This window comes from Eumetopias jubatus, unplaced genomic scaffold (genome assembly GCF_037043125.1).
Source record: "Eumetopias jubatus isolate StellerSeaLion01/CBP00866 unplaced genomic scaffold, mEumJub1_p1.0 scaffold_10, whole genome shotgun sequence".
In the NCBI taxonomy this organism is placed as follows: domain Eukaryota; kingdom Metazoa; phylum Chordata; class Mammalia; order Carnivora; family Otariidae; genus Eumetopias; species Eumetopias jubatus.
The window spans coordinates 127,293,181-127,313,661 of NW_028274816.1; the positions used below are offsets into that span (position 1 = coordinate 127,293,181).

The 20,481-nt window shown below is 49.9% G+C and overlaps 1 protein-coding gene across 1 annotated transcript in view; it reads left to right on the forward strand.

The window, feature by feature from the left end:
* DOC2B (double C2 domain beta) overlaps positions 1-15,408 on the forward strand; it is a 30,433-nt gene extending 15,025 nt beyond the window's left edge. Inside the window, exons 6-9 of the mRNA XM_028109224.2 lie at positions 2,324-2,481; positions 13,576-13,657; positions 14,562-14,658; positions 15,272-15,408. Coding sequence (XP_027965025.1) covers positions 2,324-2,481; positions 13,576-13,657; positions 14,562-14,658; positions 15,272-15,408 — 474 coding nt within the window. The remainder of the gene's footprint in view (positions 1-2,323; positions 2,482-13,575; positions 13,658-14,561; positions 14,659-15,271) is intronic.
* Positions 15,409-20,481: the final 5,073 nt, after the last annotated feature.

The window sequence follows — 20,481 nt, forward strand, 5'->3', positions numbered from 1 at the left end:
AGGGGCGAGGGCATCTGACTGTTTAGCAGGCTCGATGAGTGGAGGTTGGGAGGGAGAGGAGGCTGAGGGTGGGGAGGGCTGTGAGGGGATGAGGCTGACCCAGCCTGGGCCGGGGCCCCAGCAGAGGAAGAGAAGTGCTGGCAGATCAAGCATTCCCAGACGTGGATGGGGGGAGCACCTGGAAAGACGGGTCACTCACTGTGATGTGGAGGCTGTGGGAGGAGCAGCTGGGGATGCTCCGGAGCTCAACTGGAACGTGATAGGCATGAGGTGCCTGTGAGCTACCTACAGGAGACAGAAAATACTTCTTTCCTAGAAATTGCAATTTTTTGAAAATAATGTCAAAACCAGTCTTGCCTCCTGTTGTCTGCAGCAGCTGAGCCCACCCCAAGCTCTGTCCATCTGTGTCTCTCCTCTCCCCCTCCTCCCTCCACTCTCCCCTTACCCATCTCTTGGCCTGGCCTTCACCCTGTTCAGAAGGGCCGGGAGGCATTGACCAAGAGGCCCCAGGGTCCCAAGACCTTCCAGCAGCTCAGTGTTCAGGGCTCCTTTTTTTTTGTATTCATTTGAGACAGAGATACAGAGCAAGTGAGAGAAAGAGCAGGAGCAGTGGGGAGGAGCAGAGGCAGAGGGAGAAGCAGACTCCGTGCTGAGCAGGGAGCCCGATGCGGGACTCGATTCCAGGACCCTGGGATCATGACCTGAGCCGAAGGCAGACGCTTAACCATCTGAGCCACCCAGGCGCCCCCAGGGCTCCCTTTTTAGGACATTTTCCTCCCTACAGGCCTGGGCAAGGGGAAAGTTCAAGAGGACAGAGCCTAGCGGCCAACCCGTCCCTCCCTGGTGGGGCCTAGGCTCTGGGACAAATGCCCTGTGCAGGCTGGCCCAAGTCAAGCCCTGGGACAAAGTCAGCCTGAGGCCAAGATCCCAGCTCTGCCTTTTTGCATAATTTGATCACATTTTATTCCCTTGTCCCATTCTTTCCTACTCATAGACATTTGTATGATGGGTATAACCTTTTCTATTTTATTAATCACGAACCAAAACGCAGTTTTCCCAAATGATCTATGTCACTTGTAAAAGGCACCATCAACTCCTACTAAGTTGTGTTGGAGTTTTGAACCCTGGCATAACAAACAGCTGTGTGGGGACGTGAGCGCGCAGGGGTGTGTGTGTGTGAGCGTTTGTCTGCCGTGTTTTCAAGGGTGTGGGGTGCATGTGTGCGCGCGTGTTCATGCACGTGGCTGCGTGGGAGTATGGGCATGCCTTGCTTGAATTTGCTAGTGCTCATCGCTCTAGATTCAGAGACATACGGTGGCCACAGGAGTGCAGTTCAGGATGAGTACTCTGGCGGTAAAGACACATTTTGATGGTACATTTTAGATTCACGTGGTGTGTGAACATTAGTCATTCTCAGTAAATACTGAACAATGCCCAGTTCAATGGGCTTCTTATGAAACAACCCAATGTATAATGTCCCAGCCCCAGAAAGACGGCTGAAAACACTCCTGCTCATTTATATTGTTTAATTTTCATACCTCACGCAAACTAGCACAAGATCACTGTTTTAGTGAGGCCATCTACCCAAAGCCCTAGGCCAGAGTGGCAGAGCGTTCAATCTCGCATGCCTAGTCTGGTCTGTTAATGATGTCTGCCAGCACTAAAAGATGCTGAAGCTTCCTTTGAGCTCAGAGTAAATGCAGCAATCAATTAATCATGTCTGCTGTGGGTGTGGGAATTGGGGAAGGTGGCCCTCACTTGGCCTCACAGTAGCCCCACCTCCAGAGAGGTGTTAGGCATGGCCCCTGCCTCTGAGGAGCCACATGGAGAATCACTTTAGTGACAAGCAGAGGACCATCATGGGCAAAGGGACATGGCTGGGACTTCAGTGAGAGAAGCCTGGCAGAGAAGCCTAAGGAGGGGACCTGGGAGCTCTAGCTGGGGTTGTCCAGGTGGACAGAGGGTAGGAGAAGGAGTTCCAGAAGAGCAGGAGCCAGACGGTGGAAAGTGGCCTCAGGAGGGTAAGGAATGGAAAATCTCAGGCTAGTTGGGGCAGGGAGGTGGAGGGGGACACCTCTAGCTGAGGTCTAATCCCTGAGGCCTGGACAGCCGCTATTTGCCTCCCTGCTCCCCTTGGAGTTGGGAATATGTCAAAGCTCTGTCTTCTGGGTGCTCCCCAAAGGGGTCCAGGAAGCACCTGCAGGGGGCTGAGGCCAAGGTGACCCCTCCCCATCCCCTGGGCCAGCAGACCGCCTCAGTAGCCCATGGCTGAGGGAGGGTGTGGGAGCAGGTGAGAATAGCCAAGTGGCTGCCTGCCCAACAGGTGGACAAGACTGAAGACAAGTCCCTGGAGGAGCGGGGTCGGATCCTGATCTCCCTCAAGTACAGCTCACAGAAGCAGGGCCTGCTGGTCGGCATTGTGCGCTGCGCCCACCTGGCGGCCATGGACGCCAACGGCTACTCGGACCCCTACGTGAAGACGTGAGTGTGTGGCCCAGGCCAGCCATCTCCTCCCCCTTCCCCTCGAAGGAAGGAGTTCAGTGGAGCAAAGCACCAACAGAGCTCCAGAAGCACAGTGGGCAACTGCGCCTACAGGGGCGTAGCCTCTGCCGGACTCCTTTGGCAACACTGTGGGTTAAGTCTGGCCAGCCCCATTTCACGGATGAGGAAACTGAGGCCTGTGGAACTCGAGTGGCTTCCCAGGTCATGCAGAGAGAGGAGTTCTCTCCTGACTCCGCATTCAGACCTCCCCTTGACTGTGACCTCAGGAGGGGCTGTTAGCAGGTTGGAGGAGGGGGTGGGCCTGGGCCAGACCAGAGATCCAGGGAAGAAGCTCCACTAGGACGTAGTGCTGCCCACCTGCGCCCAGCCCTGTGCTGGTGCCACGGGTGCTGCTAAGGGGCCACCCAGCCTCCCAGCGGGGCTCACGGTGATACTGAAGAGAAACCCTAAGTCGGGGGGCCGTGTGAAGCAACATGGGCCCCAGGCTAGGCTGTGGTCCTCGCTCTGAGGGGAAGGCAGGAGCTGGTGGCCCTTCAGATGGAAGGAAGCAGGCGGCTCACTGAGCACCATCAGGGCTCTGGGCCTTCCGCAAATAAAAGATGGCCATTAGTCTGCGCTCACGGTGAGACTTTCTTGGAGGATGGGACGTGGAGAGGAATTTGGCCCAGCCAAAAGGAGGTGTTCCTGCTTAGGTCGAGGAATAAAGGAGCTAAGACACAGAAGCAGGGATAAGCCTGGCCTAAGGGGACGGTGGGGAGCCCCAGGTGCCAAAGGCCATGGGAAGCCAGGGCTACCGCACGCACAACTCCAGGGCTACCATTCCCACTGGCCACTATTCTATTTCTCTCGGTTTTAAAATCCTATTACAGGGGCACCTGGCTGGCTCAGTCAGCGGAGCAAGTGACTCTTGATCTCGGGGTTGTGGGTTCGAGCCTCATGTTGGGTGTAGAGACTTTCTTTTTTTTTATAATTTTATTTATTTATTTGACAGAGAGAGACACAGCGAGAGAGGGAACACAAGCAGGGGGAGTGGGAGAGGGAGAAGCAGGCTTCCCGCAGAGCGGGGAGCCCGATGCGGGGCTCGATCCCAGGACCCCGGGATCATGTCCTGAGCCGAAGGCAGACGCTTAATGACTGAGCCACCCAGGTGCCCCTGTAGAGACTATTTTTAGAGATTTTATTTAAGTAAAGAAATAAAATCCTATTACAAAAATGGTGCAGCCACTTTGGAAAATGGTCTGGCAGTTCCTCAAAGGTTAAACACAGGGTCACCGGATGATCTAGCAATTCTACTCCCAGGGGCACACCCGACAGAAGTGGAAACACGTCCACACAGACACTTGTACGTGAATGTCCATAGCAGCATTATTCACAGTGGACAAAAGGAAACCGCCTAAATGTCCATCAACTGATGAATGGAGAAACAAACTGGGCCATATCCATACAATGGATTATTATTCAGCTATAGAAAGGAGTGAAGGGGCGCCTGAGTGGCTCACTCGGTTAAATGTCCGATTCTTGATTTCAGCTTGGGTCATATCTGAGGTCATGGGGTTGAGCCCCGCGTCAGGGTCCGCACCGGATGTGGAGCCGGCTTCAGATTCTCTTCCTGCCTGCCCCTTCCCCTCCGTGTACTCACTCTGTCTCTCTTCCAAAAAAAAAAAGGAGTGAAGTAATAATTCATGCTTTAACATCTATGAACCTTGAAAAGATTATTACAAGATTATGCTAACTGAAAGAAACCAAACACAAAAGACCACACCTTATATAATTTCATTTATATGAAAGTCCGAAATAGGCAAATCCAGAGGCAGAAAGCAGATTAGATGAGTAGTGGCCAGGGGCTGGGGGAGGCAGTGGGGGGGATGGGGGTGTAACCGGATTTCTTTCTGAGGAGATGAAATGTCCTAAAATTGATTGTGACGGTTTCACAACTCTGTGAACGGATTAAAAACCATTCAATTGTATAGTTTAAAAGGGTGCATTTTACAACATGTGAATCATATTTTAGTAGAGCTGTTATTTTTTTAAAAATCCAATGCCACCAGACCCAGGAGCAGTGCCAGGTACAATGGGAAGCTGACCAGAATCATTGGGGGAAGGATGTTCCCCGCACATGGTGCAGGGACTACTGGTTTTCCACATTAAAAAAAAAAAAAGTGGATTGGGTCACCTCCTCAACCATTAACAAAACTGTGATTTCCGGTGGATTAGAGACCACTGTGAGAGGAAATGCCATAGCCATTCCGAAAATCAGCAGGAGACTCTTTATAACCATTGGAGGGAAAGTCGGTAATATCCAGTCAATGAGGCCAGTGTGCACACCCTCTTGGCTGCATTATTTCCCCTCCAGTTTTGTATCCTAGAAACCCGTGTACTGGTGAAGGGCTGTGCACCGCGGCATTCCTCATCATGGGCATACACCAGAAACAGCCAAGCATTTGTCAGCAGAGGAATAGATTCATAAAATGTGGCATATGTATAATATAGTACAATGCAGTTAGAATGAATACATTAGGACTAGGTAAATTAACATGGACAGCTATCCAAACATGCTGATGCCAAAAGCAAACTTCGGAACAGTGCACGCAGTGTGATACTGTTTCTGTCCATTTGTGTATCTCAAACCCTGCAGAGAATGTCACAGTAGCAGTGTCTCTGGGGAGGGAGGGACTGGGGAGGGCGATAAAGTGCCTGCACTTGTAACTTGTGATGCTAGAGTTCCCACAGGGAAGGAAAGACAATCCAAAGCCAAAATGATGGTGAGATTTTAAAATCTGGCTCAGTGTCCACCAGCCAGGTTGACAGGAGTTCCAGGGTCCTATGCTGGATTAAAAGTCAGGTTTATTGAGATAGAATTTACACACTGTAAGTTTCCCCCCTTTTGAAGTTCAGGGGATGTATACAATCTTGTGACCACCACCACAGTCAAGATACAGAATCCTTCTATCACCCAGAAAGTTCCTCTAGCCCCGGGCAACCACTGATACGTTTTCTGTCCCAATAGTTTTGCCTTTTCCAGACTTTCTTCTAAAGGCAAACTTTCCGTATGTTGCCTTTGGAATTAGCTTCTTTCATATAGCATAATGCATTGGAGATTCATTATTGCCAAGTAGTCATCCATAGAGAAGCCACAGGTTGTTGTTGAGTTCACTTTATGTTGAAGTGCACTTGAGTTTCTTTCTTTTTTTTTTTTTTTGAGTACAGTTGACCCACCATGTTACGTTAGTTTCCGGTGTACAACATAGTGACTGGATTGTTGTATACACTATGCTCTCCCCAGGTGTCGCTAACCTGTCACCATATAACACTGTTGCCCCAGCACTGTTGACTATCCCCTGTGCTGTGCCTTTCATCCCCCTGCCTTAGTCCTTCCAGAACTGGTAGCCCCGGCTCCCACTCCCCTTCACCCATCTTGCCCACCCCCGTGATCACCTCCCTCCCCTCTGGCAATCACCGGTTTGTTCTCTGTGTTTGTGGGTCTGTTTCTGCTTTGTTTGTTTATTTGTTTTATTTTTTTTTTTACTATTTTATTTATTTATTTATTTATTTATTCAGTACAAGAAGGGGGAGGGGGAGAGGGAGGATCTCCAACAGAGTCCACGCTGAGCAAGGAGCCTGACGTGGGACTCAGTCTCATGCCCCCGAGATCATGACCTGAGCTGAAATCAGGAGTCAGACACTCAACCACCTGAGCCACCCAGGCGCCCCTGTTTCATTCTTTAGATTCCACATATGCGTGAAATCACATGGTAGTTGTCGTTCTCTGTCTGACCTATTTCACTTACCATCATATTCTGTAGCTCCATCCACATTGTTGCAAATGGCAAGATCTTTTCTTTTTTTTATGGCTGAGTAATACTCCTGTGTGTGTCTCACATCTTAATCCATTCATCTAGCCATATCCTGGCTATTGTAAATAATGCTGCAGTAAACACAGAGGCGCAGCTATCTTTTTGAATTAGCATTTTCATTTTCTTTGGATAAATACCCAGTAGTGGAATTACTGGATCATATACTATTTCTTTTTTCCACCCTACCATTTATTTATAATTGAAGGATGGTGGGCAGATAATGTTACGTCAGTTTCAGGTATACAACAAGTGCGTACATGATGCCGTTCTTGCCCCAAATGTAGCTGCAGTCTGTCCCCATACAACCCTGTGACAGTGCCACCGACTATATTCCTTATGCTGCACATCTTATCCCCATGACTTACTCATTTTATACCTGCAAGCCTGTATTTCCCACTCCCCTTAGTATTTGTTTTCTTCTTACAGGGAGACAGCGAGCAGGTGCGTGAGCGGGGCAGGGGAGGGGCAGAGGGAAAAGGAAAGAGAATCGTAAACAGACTCCATGCCCAACGCGGAGCCTGATGTGGGGCTCGACCTCAAGCCGCTGTGATCATGACCTGAGCCAAAATCAATAGTCGGATGCTTAACCGACTGAGCCACCCAGGCGCCCCTCCCCTTGGTATTTTTGGAGGAACCTCTAGATAGTTTTCCATAGTGGCTGTACCAGTTTACATCCCCAACAGTACATGAAGGTTCCTTTTTCTCCATCCACATCCTTGTCAGTACTTGTTTCTCCTTGTCTTTCTATTCTAGTCATTCTGACAGGTGTGAGGTGCTATCTCATTGTGGTTTTGATTTGCATTTCCCTGTTGCTGAGTGATGTTGAGCATCTTCCCATGTGTCTCTTAGACAACCGTATGTCTTCTTTGTCAGATATTTTTGGTGTTGAGTTGCATAAGTTCTTTACATGTTTTGGGTATTCACCCCAATAACAGATATATCATTTGCAAATATCTTCTCATTCAGTAAGTTTCTTTTCGTTTTGTTGTTGGTTTCCTTTGCTGTGCAAAAACTTTTTATTTTGTTGTAGTCCCAATAGCTTATTTTTGCTTTTGTTTGCCTTGCCTGAGGAGACATATCTAGAAAAATGTTGCTAAGGCTGATGTCAGAGAGATTGCTGCTTATATTTTCTTCTAGGAGTTTTATGGTTTCAGGTCTTATACGTAAGTCTTTAATCCATTTTGAGTTTATTTTTGTATATGGTGTAAAAAAAAAGTGGTCCAGTTTTCTCAGCACCATTTATTGAAGAGACTGTCTTTTCCCCATTGTATATTCTTGCCTCCTTTGTTGTATATTAATTGACCATATAAGCATGGGTTTATTTATGGGCTCTCTATTCTGTTCCATTGATGTATGTGCCTGTTTTTTCACCAGTACCATATTATTTGTTTGTTTGTTTGTTTGTTTTAGAGAGAGCACGTGAGCAGGGGAGGGAGGAGGCAGAGGGAGAGAGAGAATCCCAAGCAGGCTCCACACCCAGAGCAGAGCCCAATGTGGGGCTCAATCTTATGACCCTGAGATCATGACCTGACCTGAAACCAAGAGTCAGACGCTTAACTGACTGAGCCAACCAGGTGCCCCTGGAATTGTTTTCTTAATTTCTTTCTGCTAACTCATTAGTGCATAGAAATGCAACCGATTTCTGTATATTCATTATGTATCCTGCAACTTCACTGAATTAATTTATTCTAGCAGATCTTTGGTGGACTCTTTAGAGTTTTCTATGTATAGTATCATGCCATCTGCTAATAGTGACAGTTTTACTTCTTCCTTACCAATATGGGTGCCTTTACATTTCTTATCTGATTGCTGTGGCTAGGACTTCCAGTACTATGGTGAATAAAAGTGACAAGTGCCCTTGTTTTGTTCCTGATCTAAGAAGAAAAGCTCTCAGGTTTTTGCTAAGTATGATGTTAGGTGTGGGTTTGTCATATGTGGCCTCGATTATGCTGAGATATGTTCCCTCTAAACTGACTTTGTTGAGAGTTTTTATCATGAATGGATGTTGAATTTTGTCAAATGCTTTTTCTGCATCTCTTGAGATAATCATATAATGTGGTGTATCATATTGATTTGTGGATATTGAACCATCCTTGCATGTATGGAATAAATCCCACTTGATCATGGTGAATGATCTTTTTAATGTATTGTTGAATGTGGTTTGCTAATATTTCCTTGAGGATTTTTGCATCTATGTTCATTAGAGATACTGGCCTGTAGTTCTTTCTTTCCTTTTTTTTTTTTCTTGTAGTGTCTTTGGTTTTGGTATCAGGCTAATACTGTGCTCATAAAGAATGTATTGGGAAGCTTTCCTTCCTCTTCCATTTTTTGGAATAGTTTAAAGAGAATAGGTATTAACTCATCTTTAAAAGTTTGGTAGATTTCACCTGCAAATCCATCTGGTCCTGGACTTTTGTTTGTCGGGAGTTTTTTTTGATTGATTGCTGATTCAGTTTCGTTGCTCGTAATCAGTCTGTTCAGATTTTCTATTTCTTTTTCATTAGTTTTGGAAGATTGTATGTTTCTAGAAATTTATTGATTTCTTCAAGGTTGTCTAATTCGTTGGCATGTAATTTTTCATACTAATCTCCTATAATCATTTATATTGTTGTCAGTTGTTCTCTTTCATTTCTGATTTTATTTATTTTGGTCCTCTCTTTTATCTTGATGAGTCTGGCTAAAAGCTTATCAATTTTATTTTTTTTAAAGAACCAGCTCTTGGTTTCACTGGTATTTTCCTTTTTTGAGGGGGGTATTTTCCTATTTATAAGACTTTATTTCATCTATTTCTACTCTGATCTTTATTATTTCCTTCTTTTAACTTTGGACTTGTTTGTTGTTTTTTTTCTAGTTCCTTTAGGTGTAAGATTGAGATTTTTCTTGTTTCTTGAGTTAGGACTGTATCACTGTAAATTTCCCTCTTAGAACTACTTTTGGGTGCCTGGGTGGCTCAGATGGTTAAGTGTCTGCCTTCGGCTCAGGTCATGATCCCAGGGTCCTGGGATCGAGTCCCGCATCGGGCTCCCTGCTCCTTGGGAGCCTGCTTCTCCCTCTGCTTCTCTCTCTCTCTCTCTCTCCCCACCTCTGTCGCTCATGAATAAATAAATAAAATCATTAAAAAAAAAAAAAAGAACTACTTTTGCTGCATCCCAGAGATTTTGGACCATTTTTTAAGATTTTATTTATTTATTTGACAGAGAGAGACACAGCGGAGAGGGAACACAAGCAGAGGGAGTGGGAGAGGGAGAAGCAGGCTTCCCACGGAGCAGGGAGCCTGATGCGGGGCTCGATCCCAGGACCCTGGGATCATGACCTGAGCTGAAGGCAGATGCCCAACGACTGAGCCACCCAGACACCCCTCAATCTTCTTAAATGTAGAGTTTTTAAAATTTTTTTTTTAATTTGAGAAAGAGAACGGGGAGGGACGGGGGGAGGGGAGAGAGAGACAGAGAAACAGAGAGAGAGAGATTTCCATGCTGAGCATGGAAGCTGACGTGGGACTCGATCTCACAACCCTGAGATCATGACCTGAGCCAAAATCAAGAGTCAGATGCTTAACCAACTGAACCACCCAGGCACCCCTTAAATGTTTTGTGGCCTAACAGGTGATCAGTCCTGGAGACTGTTCCATATGCACCTGAAAAGAATGTGTGTTGCCTTGTTTTTGGGTAGAAAGCTCTGTACATGTCTGTTTTTTTTGTGTTTTTGTTTGTTTGTTTGTTTGTTTTGTCTGTTAATTTGAGTCCATCTGGTCTAATGTGCCATTCAAAGACACTGTTTCCTTATTGATTTTCTGTCTGGATGATCTATCCATTGATGTAATTGGGATGTTAGTCACCTACTATTATTGTATTACTGTCAATTTTGTTCTTTATGTCTGTTCATATTTGCTTTAGGTATTTAGATGCTACAATGTTGGGAGCATAGATATTTATAACTATCATATTTTCTTGTTGGACTGATCCCCTCATCATTTTATAATGTCCTTCTTTGTCTCTTGTTAGTCTTTGTTTTAAAATCTATTTCGTCTGATGTAAGTAAGTATTGCTACCTCGGCATCCCCCTGCCTCCCCCCACTGCCATTCACTCCCACCCCTGCTTCCATTTGCATGGCATATCTTTTTCCATCCCTTCATTTTCAGTCTGTGTCTTTAAGTCCGAACCGAGTATCTTGTAGACAGCATATAGATGGGTCTAGTCTTTTTTATCCATTCTGTCACCCTCTGTCTTTTGTTTTTTTTTTTTTTTTTAAAGAGAGAGAGAGAAAGAGAGAGCACATGAGAGGGGGGAGGGTCAGAGGAGAAGCAGACTCCCTGCTGAGCAGGGAGCCCGATGCGGGACTCGATCCTGGGACTCCAGGATCATGACCTGAGCCGAAGGCAGGCGCTCAACCAACTGAGCCACCCAGGCGCCCCACCCTCTGTCTTTTGATTGGAGCACTTAGACCATTTAGATTTAAAGTAATTATTGACAGGTGTGTGCTTATTGCCATTTTTGTTAAGTGTTTCCTATTGATTTTTGTGACTTGCCAGCTATTGATGACTGCATAAAGCTGCTAAAGAACAGGTTTTTGTGTGGATCTATGTCCTCATTTCTCTCTCCCACATCCGACTTTCTTCAATACATATTTTGTAGTGTTTTTATAATGAACTAGTGTTATTTATGTAATACAAATCAACAATGAGATACCACTTTCTGCCTTTCAAACCAGCAAGGATTTTTTTTTTTTTTTGATAACTAGAAGTCTGTACCTCTTAATTCCCTAAACCTATTTCACCTGCCCCCTCCCCTTCCTCTCCCTCCCCTCTGGCAACCACCAGTTCTCTGTTTATGAGGATGATTCTGGTTTTTTTGTTCATTTGCTTTGCTTTTCAGATTTCATATATAAGTGAAATCATATGGTATGTGTCTCTCTGACTTTTTCACTTAGCATAACACCCTCCAGGTCCATCCATGTTGCCACAGATAGCAAGATCTCATTCTGTCTTATGGTTAATATTCCATTTTGTGTGTGTGTGTGTACATACATATATACACACACCTATATATACTCTGTATGTACACACGGACACACACACACACATATACATACACCACATCTTTATCCATTCATCTATCAGTGGACATTTGGGTTGCTTCCATAATTTGGCTATTACATATAATGCTTCAGTAAACACAGGGGTATATATATCTTTTTGAATTAGTGTTTTCATTGTCTTTGTGTAAAATACCCAGTAATGGAATTCAGTATTTCTATTTTTTAATCTCTTGAGGAACCTCCATACTGTTTTCCACGGTGGCTGCACCAATTTACATTCCCACCAACAGTGAATGAGGGTTCCCTCTTCTCCAGATCTTTTTTTTTTTTAAGATTTTATTTATTCATTTGACAGAGAGAAAGAGAGAGAGCACAAGCAGGGAAAGCAGCAGGCAGAGGGCGAGGGAGAAGCAGGCTTCCCGCTGAGCGGGGACCCTGATGCGGGGCTTGATCCCAGGACCTGACCTGAGCCGAAGGCAGACGCTTAACTGCCTGAGCCACCCAGGCGCGCCACCTCTTCTCTGCACCTTCCCCGACACTGACATCTCGTCTTTTTGACACTAGCCATTCTGACAGGTGTGAGGTGGTACCTCATCATGGTTTTGATTTGCATTTCCCTGATGGTTATTGGTTTCATGTATCTGTTGGCCATCTGTATGTCTTCTTTAGAAAAATGTCTTTTCAGGTTCCCTGCCCATTTTTAAATCAGATTATTTGGGGTTTTTTGGTGTTGAGTTGTATAAGTTTTTTATATATTTTGGGTATTAACCCCTTGTCAGATAAATCATTTGCAAATACCTTCTCTCATTCAGTAAGTTGTCTTTTCATTTTGCTGATGGTTTCCTTTGCTGTGCAAAAGCTTTTTATTTTGGTGTAGTCTCAATAGTTTATTTTTTGCTTTTGTTTCCCTTGCCTGAGGAGACACATCCATAAATATGTTACTAAGGCTGATGTTCAAGAGATTACTGCAAACCAGCAAGGATTTTAAGGCAACGATACTCAGCTTTGTTGAGGGTACTGTGCATCATCTAGTTGGTCTTTTCAGAGGACAGTTTGGCATAATGGAGCAAGAAGCTTGATACATGTGTGCCTTTGGGTGGGTAATCTCACTTCTAGGAATTCAGCCATTCAGCGGATGTTTGCTGACCTACCCAGTGTACTGAGCCCCCAGCAGGGTGCCGGGAAGCCCGTGGTGAGACAGGGCTTGTCCCCACCCCCAAAGCACCCTCGGCAGAGGCAGGACAGTTATCACTCAAGTGTCTATTCAGGGACAGGGTAAGAAGATCTGCAAAGGAGCTCCTGTCCCGGCTTCTGAGTACCAGCCCTGTGTTGAGCAGCTGTGTGACCTTGGGCAAGTCCCTCTACCTCTCTGAGCCTGATGAAAGCTCTTCTGCATCAAAGTCTAAGGAGCTAAGACCTATAGAGGAGCTGGCTCACAAGCCAGGCTTCCCTCTCCCTCAAAGTTCCAGCGAGGTAGAGACGATGGTCGTAGAGCTCCGGGAATATGCGAATACATTGCATACTACAGACAGTATTTATATAATTACATCTGATAATTCACATATTTTAGAAAGAGGATTTTCATAAGTATATGAATTGTATGTCAATAAATCTATTTTTTTAAAGATTTTTATTTATTTATTGAGAGAGAGAATGGTAGAGAGAGAGCATGAGAGGGAAGAAGGTCAGAGGGAGAGGCAGACTCCCTGCTGAGCAGGGAGCCCGATGCGGGACTCGATCCCGGGACTCCAGGATCATGACCTGAGCCGAAGGCAGTCGCTTAACCGACTGAGCCACCCAGGCAACCAATAAATCTGCTATTTTAAAAAAAGGGAAATCTCTAACAAGGAACCAACTCTGCTAAAAATGTTTTTCTGGTGGGAAATGAAAGCTTTATGAAAATTAGATTTCCAGAAACAAGGAAAAACCTCTAGGGGAGAAGGAGACTCTATGGTTAACTTCAGAAATGGGTGCAGACAAAAGTCTAGGTGACAAAGGAACCACTTGCTTCTCCGCCTGCAGCTGACCACTACTAACCTTTGCCACAGAATAGTGCTGGGTATCCTGTAATTAGTAGGAATGGGAAGCCCAGGGAGCAAAAAGCTCTTCCAAGGCCTGCTGGCTCCAACTGTACCCACAGCTTCTCCCCACCCTCTGCCCATCGGTTGGTTATAATTCCAGATACCTGAAGCCAGATGTGGACAAGAAATCTAAACATAAGACAGCAGTAAAGAAGAAGACCCTGAACCCTGAGTTCAATGAGGTACAAGGGGCTGGCGAAGCTGCTTGCTCTCCCCCAGGGCAGGGGGCCTGGGGGGACTGAGTTTTCCAAGGGCTACTGTGGGAACTGAGGGGTGGGAGGGGCCACCAGGAGAGCCCTCGGCCACAGCGGGGGCAGGGGAGAGACAGGCCAGGCTGAACCAGGCCAAGGTGGAATGGATGGAGGGGCAGGGAAGCCTGGAAGCCTCTTTCCAGGGTCAAATTGATGGGACATGGCCACGTAGGATGTGGAGGTGGAATGGGGGAGCCCAACAGCAAGAGGGGAGGTGCAAGTGAGGTGGGGGAAGCTCTGGGTGGGATGTGAGAATGTGAGATGCCCTGGGGCCTTGAGAAGGTCTGGTCCAGGTGGATACCCAGGTCCTCAGCCCAGGGGGCAGATACATCTGGAGAGGAGCAGAGGGGCCTAGGGAAGAGCCTGAGTGACTGAGGAGCCGGCAGAGACTAAGGAGGTGCTTCCAGAGGGTGAAGGGGATAGCAGATGTCAGATCATCCCAGGCGCCTATGGAAGAGAGAGTTTCACAAAGAAGGGAGTGGTGAGCAGAGCAGACCCAAGAGAGGTCAAGCACACCAAGGCCAGCACATGTGTATTGATCTGGCAGTAAGGAAGCTCTTGGGGACCTGGAGAGAGCAGCTTCAGGGACAGAGGAGCAGGTAGGTTGGAGGGCAGGGGGCCCTGAGGACCCAGCCAGGCTCCAGGCAGAAGTGGGTGGAATGGGTGAGAATCTGCCCTCGTCTACCACCGAGCACTGACCATCCTCCCATTCCTCCCTCCCTCCCTCCCTCCCTCCCCTCACCACACCCCTCACCACACCTCAGAGCCTTCCTGGCCACTGGCCAAGTTCCAGGCCCTGTGGCCTTGGCCCTGACTCTCTTCTTCTGGCCACCAGGAATTCTGTTACGAGATTAAGCATGGGGACCTGGCGAAGAAGACTCTGGAAGTCACTGTTTGGGATTATGACATTGGAAAATCCAACGACTTCATTGGTAAGAGCACACAATGAGAATGCCGTTTGGCCACATGGCCCTGAGTCCAGGCCACAGCCCCTCCTTCCTGGCCTCTATGGCCCCAGCTGTTCCCCAGACTATCTGCCCTCAGACACAGGGGGCCTCAGACCTTATCCAGTCTGGCTCCATGTGACAGAGGAGTAGACGGGCCCAGAGAGGGAAGGAGGCCTGGGAAGGCCACACAGCGGTCTTGGTGGAGCAAGGGTGCGAGGTGATGGTGGTCGGTGCTTTGGACTGCTGAGCGCGGTGGCCCCAAACTCCTGGTCGGCTTCATTTGCTGTGCAGAGTAGAGCTGCGCCCATCCCTCGGCCCCCAACGCATGACGTTGCACTTGGCCCCCCGCCTCGCTCCGGTCCTGGAGAGGGGAAGGACGGGACCCCAGGGCCCTGATCGGGCGGGGGCAGGAGGGCCGGCTAAGAGTGCGGCGTGGTTGGCAGACCACTGCCCAGCTTCAGAGCCCGGCGGGCGGGGTGGGGAGAACAGCCGTGGAGCACGGAATCGGGAGGCGGTGGCCTTGGGGTAGGGGCACCTGCCCCCAGGCCCCTGGGAGTCACCGTGTCCCCGGCCACCCCCCCTGGCTCCCTTCCCGCAGGCGGTGTGGTTCTGGGCATCAACGCTAAGGGCGAGCGCCTGAAGCACTGGTTTGACTGCCTGAAAAACAAGGACAAGCGGATCGAGCGCTGGCACACGCTCACCAATGAGCTCCCGGGGGCCGTGCTCAGCGACTGACCGGCCCCCGCCTGCTGCCGCACCCACCCCTGCCTGTCTCCTGGCCCAGCACCGGCCTGGCCCTGGGCCTCCTCAGCTGCCACCAAGGGCCTCGGCCCTCATCTTAGGGGAGATCCAGGATGCCCGCTCGGACACGGCGCCCCGGCGGCCCCTGCTCGGAGGCTGTGGAGGGCCCCGCCGCTCCGGGGACGGCAGGGCCAGAGAGCTGGGCCTGCTCTGGGGGCCCAAGAAGGCGGGAGCGGGGAGAGGACCTTGGCCTCCGCGCCCACCCCAGGGAAGGGAATGGGGCCGTCCGGGGGCTGAGGGCCCTAGTGGAGGTCAGCAGTAAGTCACGGGGACCCCAGGCTGAGAGAACAGGAGTGCAGGGGTGCCTTGGCAGGGCCAGTGAGAACTCCCGAGAGGGACGTTAGGGAGAGGGGCGTGGGGGGGGGAAGGAGATTTGGGAAAGTATTCCCAAAAAGGAGGTTCTTACTACATCCGTTCATCTCTGGCATTACTGGGCGGGTGGAAAAAAGCTGACCCGAGAGCCAGGAGCGTGGTAGTTCCTACAGGCTCTCACTGAACATGGGCAGTTGGCAAGCACTTCACTCAGTGATTCCACAAGCCCTTGGAGATGAATGAGACCCAGGGCCTGCCCTCTGAGAGTTCCTTGTCTAATCAAGGAGCTAAAAACAAACCATCACAACAGGGAGGGAGGAATGCCAAGGCCAGGCTGACATACCTGTGAGTGCCATGGACTCTGACTCTCCTGGGAGGCAGGGAGGGCTTCCCGGAGGAGGTGATGCTTCAAGGCCTTGAAGGGTGAATGGAGTTTCTGGGCAGACAAAGGGGGAGGGCAACGTGTGCAGTGGGAATGATCTATAAAAGCCTAGAGAGGGGGGTATGGTGATCGGGCTAGGGTCTCTGTGCAAGACCTGCGGTCTCACTCTGGAGACAGGGTTGTGTTAGGACAGGAGTGGGGCCTAGGGGTGACGTCACCCACCCCAGCTCCCACCCCACCCCCGCCTGCCAGGCCAGCCCCAGCTCATGGCTCTGGGGGAAGTGATGGCAGCACTGTGGTGAGACTGATCTTGGGGCAGGGTCTAGTTCCCTCCTCAGACCCAGTTCTCCCAACTTTAATCTTCCTCCTCGCAAGGAACCTGGAGGCTGGGTCCCGCCTCTCAATTCTTACCAGCTGAAGCATGAGGTCAGCTGTAATCAAGAAAAGGGTCCCCCCCCACCTTTTTTTTTTCATGAAGCAAAAAGTCCCCCATCTTCACCCCCTTCTTCCTTTCACCCACCCCCCGCTTCTGAGTCCAGGCCTGGGGAGTGAGAGGACCCGGTGAACGCCCACACATCCTGGCCTTCCTGTGGCCACGGACGTCCCCCTCAGGAGTGCTGGGCGGCAGTCCAGGGCCTCCTTTCTGAGAGGCCTGTGAGGCTGGCTCCTACCTCCACGGGCTGAGAGAGACACCCTGCCTGATGGGCCTGGCACCCTGAGTCAGACTGAGGGCATCGCAATTTGGGGGCCCACGTGTGAAGTCCCAAGCTTTTCCTGCCTACCAAGGGGCCTTCGAGACTGCTGTAGGAACAAATGCGGAGCCAGGGAATCTGTGTGTTTGCCCCAGCACTGCACTAACGGAAAACAGAGGCCCAGAGAGGGAAAGTGACCGGCCTGAGTGAGGCCTCCCTGCGCTCCCACAGCTGGGGTAGGCCAGGCTTCCTGGCCCCCGCCTCGGCCCCGGCGCAGAGCTCCGGAAGGAGGTCCGTCCTGTTAGCTGCCTGCCCGGGGCTCAGCCCTGCCTGCCGCAGACACGAAGCACATCACCATCTGAGGCCTAGGGTGATGACTCGAGTTCCACCAAGTGCCCGTCAGCCGTTGCCCAGTCTGCGAGGACAACAGGCCCCGGGCCCCCACACCGTACCTGGCAACTTGGCTGGTCACAGAGCCTTGGTTTTCCTGTCTCTGAGGCGGCTTTGTGTATGTTAAGGGTTTTACACGCACTGTCTTAATGGATGTTCACAATTCTGTGAGGTGGGTTTGTCATCTTCAGCTGACAGACGGAGAAGCAGATTCAGAGAGGCTGAGTAGTCTGTCAGTGTCACACAGCGGGGAAAGGGCAAACCAGGACTCAGCCCAGGTCCTGTGACTGCCACGTCCTCTGGTTGTCTGGGAGATAGTACTCCCCAGTCCTCTCCCTCCCGGGCTGCGGAGGGCTCGGCAGACACGCTCAGAAGACTCGGGAAGCTCTGGCGCGTGATGGAGGGGTGGGCCCCCAGCGCTGTCCTGTGGCCTCATCCGCTGGATGGCCTTGAAAGCACTGATCCACTTAGAACGTCCCCAGAGGCCCCCAGGGTCCAGGCCCGGAACTCAGCCCCCCCTCCCTAGCCTCTGAGTCCGTGGGCCAGGCCTTCCTCCTCATGGGGGCTGAGGCAGGGGCTCCTCTTTTCTCCCCGAGGCTGGAATGGGGGGAACCTCTCGGGGACTGAGGAAAGAGCTGGCCTGTTTTTGCGGGGCCTCCTAGCTGGGCGAGTCCTGGGTATCTTCCAGCTTTGCCTCTCCGAGGGCCTCGTTAGGAAAGGAGCTCCAGAGCTTCTCTGTGAAGATACCGAAATGCTAAATGGCAAGGCTAGAAAAGCCCGTGAGTCTGACCCAATACAACGTCCTTGTCAGACACCGGGGAAACTGAGGCCCAGCGAGTGTAAGGAGCCTATGTAGGGCTCTCTGCTGCCCCAGGTTGTGCAAGGGTAGACTTGGTCCCAGCTGACCACAGGGACAGGTTGGAAGATGGGTCTTCAGGACAACCAGCCCAAGTGGGGGGTGGGGCGCCTAGGGAGGAGACCCCCCCCCCCCCCCCCCCCCGGGAGTGAGGAACTCTTCTTCGCCAGGGCCGGGCACTGCTCCTGACCCCTCACAGACGGGATTTCTGTGACAGCTCTTTGGGACGCTGCAGTCATCCGCTCTGCCTTCGACCTCAGACTGGCATCCTTCCTCTGGTCTGTCAGCCCCACACGAAGACGGGAACGTTGACGCCCCTCCCCCACCACGGCCAGAAGCCATTCCCAAGTCTGGTGTCTGTAACCAGGAGGTCGCCCGACGGCGCGCTGCTCCCTCCACGCCCGCCTCTCCCCGCTCCCCGCCCCCAGCCACCACTAGCCAATCCCAGACGGGCCCGCCTTCCACCCCCGGAGCGGTGACCGACTGGCCCCTAGCGGCGAGAGCGGGAACTGCGCCTCCCGGCCCGTGCATGTCCGGCCATTTGTTCGCTCTCACAGCGAGAGAACCTCCGATGCATGGACTCTGGCTGTCGACGCAGACGCTCGCGCACTGCTTACCACCGTTTTGCTACCATGTGGCGGCTGCACAACACGTCCTTAACCTGCAGCCCCACACTCGATTTTTGTACTTTCGTCTGACCTACTCGAGGATGTCCTTTTTAAGTCTTATTTGTTAATATTTATAATGACCTATAATTCAAAGTAAATGAAAACGTTCACTGCAATCGCGTTGGCTTGAGAGACTCCTTCAAATAGATTTGGATGAAAGGACCGGAAAGAACGAGAATGGCAACCGAGGCGCACTCAGCACGTTGTCTCCCTTAACGCTCCACCCAGAACTCACTGGGGGTAGGTTTCGAGTTACAGATGGGAAAACAAAGGCTCAGAGAGGTTAAATATTCGTGCTGAATCACACACCTGGTAAGCAACACAACCAGGATCCAACTAATGCCCCCCAAGACTTTCTATGCCAGGATCAGCATGCCATGCTGCCATGCACTCATTCAACAGACAGCTGTGGAATATTAACTCTACCACCAGGCACTGGTCTAGGCACCTGGGGGCAGATTCATCAGCAAAGACAGCCAGGGCTCGTGGGTTTGAGCTCCACACTAGGGGTAGAGATTACTTAAAAAAAAAAAGACAAAGGAATTAGGTGTGGGGGGGGTTGGGCTTAAATAGGGAGGTGAGGTGGACCTCCAAAGAAAGTGACTTTTGATCTAAGACCCAGAGGGGAGGAGGGAGGGAGTTATGGAGATACCTGGAATGGAATGTTTAGGTCGGGGAATGGCCAGTATCCCTAGTGATGGGGACAGGTGTGGCATGACTGAGACTAACGAGCAGGGTGGGGCAAGGGAAGAGCCCTAAATGAAGGCACAGACCAGGGGACCAGGTCAAGTAGCACTTTATAAAGACTGGTTTTCACTCGGTGTGAGATGGGAGCTTATTTCAGTTGTAACAGGGCCACCTGGTAGAGGACAAACCTACAGTCTCTCCTCTTAGATATTCCACCACCAGTGAAGGCAGCAAACCCCACACAAGCCCAGAGCGCTAAGGGAGGGTAAAAAGAGAAAGATCATTTGAGGAAACGCAATTCGTTCTTGTGCTATTTCAGCAGGAAGGGAGTCCTTAAGGACTCTAAGAAAATAATAGGAACCAGAGAGAAGATGCCAGAACTATTAGCAGTAGTAACACCCATATAGAGCTCTCAGACATGTAGACTGCTTTAAGTATTATACTCATTTATTCCTCATAATTATAATACTGTTTCAGTCCCCATTTTATAGATGGGAAAACTGAGGAACAGAGGAGCATGCTTAAGGAATAATTAAAGGGTAGAGCTGGGATTTGGACCCAAGCCTTGTGGCTCCAGAATCCATACTCTTAATCTCTACCCTATGCTGCTATAAGAAGCAAATGGTGTTGCCACGTCTAGTGGAAGATGCCCAGGTCCCACTAGGTTTCTTGTAGGTTTACCCTTTTCATCCCCCAAGCTCCCAGAACTAGCAGGGTCCTGCTCAGCCAGGAAAGATTTTCCAGGGCTGACTCTCAGGGTCCTTGTCATCTGGACCAAAGGCTATGCTCACCTTTGCCCAGTGGGTTCCTATCTGTCATGGGCCCCAGTTCCCTTCTGTGTGTCCCCTGGCCACAGGTAGGCACGATCTCTTATCTGGAGAACATGTTGAACTGGGGAGCATTTGTGTGGCTTCCCAGGGGCTAGATGTGAGCCAATGGAATTACTACATTATGAGAATCAGAAAACTGGGAAACCAAGATCTCTCAGAGCTTCCTGGGTTTTCTTTACTGCTCTGCACC